General features: G+C 51.3%; 1 protein-coding gene across 1 annotated transcript in view; it reads right to left on the bottom strand.

The window, feature by feature from the left end:
* Nucleotides 1-2,076, bottom strand: part of EMH_0014870 (FK506-binding nuclear protein, putative) — a gene marked incomplete at both ends in the record, with an annotated part of 3,384 nt that extends 1,308 nt beyond the window's left edge. Inside the window, 3 exons of the mRNA XM_013500236.1 lie at nucleotides 289-1,020; nucleotides 1,539-1,816; nucleotides 2,064-2,076. Coding sequence (XP_013355690.1) covers nucleotides 289-1,020; nucleotides 1,539-1,816; nucleotides 2,064-2,076 — 1,023 coding nt within the window. The remainder of the gene's footprint in view (nucleotides 1-288; nucleotides 1,021-1,538; nucleotides 1,817-2,063) is intronic.
* Nucleotides 2,077-2,500: the final 424 nt, after the last annotated feature.

The raw sequence follows: 2,500 nt of genomic DNA, 5'->3' as shown, positions 1-2,500 counted from the left end.
CCCCCTCGCCCCATACCCTAAACCACTAGGAATGTATATTTTTCTTTTTTCTTTTTCTCTGGCCCCCAACAACCCTAGCTCTAAACCCTTTATTACTTCTTTGTTGCCGACTGTAAACCCTAATTTTCCCCTATCAAACCCTCGTTTTGTTTTCGCTGTAAACCCTCGATACTCTATATAAACCCTAGACCCTTTCGTAACAAACCCTAAACCCTCACCACACAAACCCTCACGCAATACCGTATACTCCACACCACAAGGCAAACGATATACATCTCCAGCACGCACCCGCTGCTGCTGCTGCTGCTGCTGCTGCTGCTGTTGCTGCTGTTGCTGCTGCTGCTGCTGCTGCTGTTTCTGCTGCGGTTGCTCTTGCTTTTGCTGTTGCTGCTGCTGCTGCTGCTGCTTCTGCTTCTTCTTCTGGTTCTGGTTCTGGTTCTGGTTCTGCTGCTTCTGCTGTTGCTGCTGCTTCTGCTTCTGCTTCTGCTGCTGCTGCTGCTGCTGCTGCTGCTGCTGCTGCTGCTGGGGGGCGAGGGAGGCCAGGGAGAGGGGGGGGGGCCGCTGCTGCGGTTGGTGCTGCTTCTTTCCCGTCAGCTGCTCAAAGAGAGAAGGCGTGTTTTCTGTCTCTCTAGATAAATTTATATTTAATACTGAATCCTTCTGCTGCTGCTGCTGCTGCTGCTGCTGCTTCTGCTGCTGCTGCTGCTGCTGCTGCTGCTGCTGCTGCTGCTGCTGTTTGAGCTGCTTTTGCTGCCTATACACCTCAGCGTCCACAAGCTCAGGGGCCTCGTCGGGGTCTGAAACTACCTTTCTCTTCTTGCTGCTGCTGCTGCTGCTGCTGCTGCTGCTGTTGCTGCTGCTGCTGCTGCTGCTGCTGCATTCGTGGCTGCAGCAGCTGCAGGGACTCTCAAAAGGCACAAGGGTGCCCGCCAGCTGCACGGCCCAGCTGCTGCTGCTGCTGCTGCTGTTGCTGCTGCTGCTGCTGCCTGCTGCTGACTCCACCCAAAACTCCGCGTCCTCCTGCGCCAGAGACAAAACACAAATTATATTTATTTATAAACAAAATAATAAATAAATAAATAAATAAAAATAAATAAAAATAAAAAATAAAAAAAAATAAAAAAAACAAATAGATATTAGTTACGGAGTTTATGTACAACAACAAACAGAGGCAAGAAAAGCAGCAGCAAACAGGAGGAAGCAGCAGCAGCAGCAGCAGCAGCAGCTACAATAGCAGCAGCTGCAGCAGCAGCAGCAGCAGGCACAGCAACAGTAGAAGTTCCAATAGCACCAGCAGCAGCACTAGCAGCAGCAACAACAGCAGCAGCAGCAACAGCAGCACCACCAACACCAGCAGCAACAATACCCAGTAGCAGCAACAACAGCAGCAGCAACAACATCCACCAGCAGCAACAGCAGCAACAACAACAACACCACCACCACCAACAACAACAACAACAGCAGCAGCAACAGCAGCAACAGCAGCAACAGCAGCAGCAGCAGCAACAGCAGCAGCAGCAGCAGCAGCAGCAGCAGACCGAGATGAGTAGTTTGAGGGGCTGTCTAAATTCTTTTATTTTGGCGATGGGGGCCTTGAGGCCTGCTGCTGTCTGCATCATCAGCACCCACATAGGGGCTTGCTGCTGCTGCTGCTGCTGCTGCTGCTGCTGCTGCTGCTGTTTCTTTTGCTGCTGCTGCTGCTGCTGCTGCTGCTGCTGAAGGTATAAGGGACAGAGCGGCACCGCCAGAGCCAAGTGGAGACGGCCCGCCTGGGATCGATAACGGAGACGATCCCCGCCGAGGGTCAGCACCCCCCCTGCAGCAGCAGCAGCAGCAGCAACAGCAGCAGCAGCAGCAGCAGCAGCAGCAGCAGCAAAAAACAGAGCAAATGCAGCAACGGATTCAACAGAAGGAATGATAGACTTTACCTGCAGTCACAGCCGAGCTCCACCTGCAGCAGCAACGAGGAGAACAGCAGCAACAGCAGCAGCAGCAGCAGCAGCAGCAGCAGCAGCAGTAGTAGTAGTAACAGCAGCAGCAGCAGCAGCAGCAGCAAAGCTTACCCCAGAAGGACATTGCGACGAATATTGATGGAAGACAACAGCAAAAAATAAAATTAAAAAGAAGTCGAGGGTTTAGGGTTTAGGGTTTAGGGCGAAGGTTCAGGGTTTAGGGTTTAGGGTTTAGGGTTTAGGGTTTGCTGTTTTAACCTCAGCGGGACCCCAAACAAATAGAGGAGATGAGGGTTTAGGGTTTAGGGTTTAGAGTTTCAGTGAAGAAGGAAAGTTAAAACCATCATTCTAGGGTTTAGGGTTTAGGGTTTAGGGTTTAGGGTTTAGGGTTTGAGGCCCCGCCCGAGACTGTCGAGACATGGGCCCCGCATGCGGCCCCGAACGAGGGTTTAGGGTTTAGGGTTTAGGGTTTAGGGTTTAGGGTTTTGGTACTTTACAAAAAGATTATATTTCTCTTTTATATTTCGATATCTTTCTAAGGATAACAG

This window comes from Eimeria mitis, genomic scaffold (genome assembly GCF_000499745.2).
Source record: "Eimeria mitis Houghton genomic scaffold, Emh_scaff517, whole genome shotgun sequence".
Classification (NCBI taxonomy): Eukaryota; Apicomplexa; class Conoidasida; order Eucoccidiorida; family Eimeriidae; genus Eimeria; species Eimeria mitis.
Note: the sequence above shows the minus strand (reverse complement) of the source record. Positions and strands in the feature narration are given on the sequence as shown.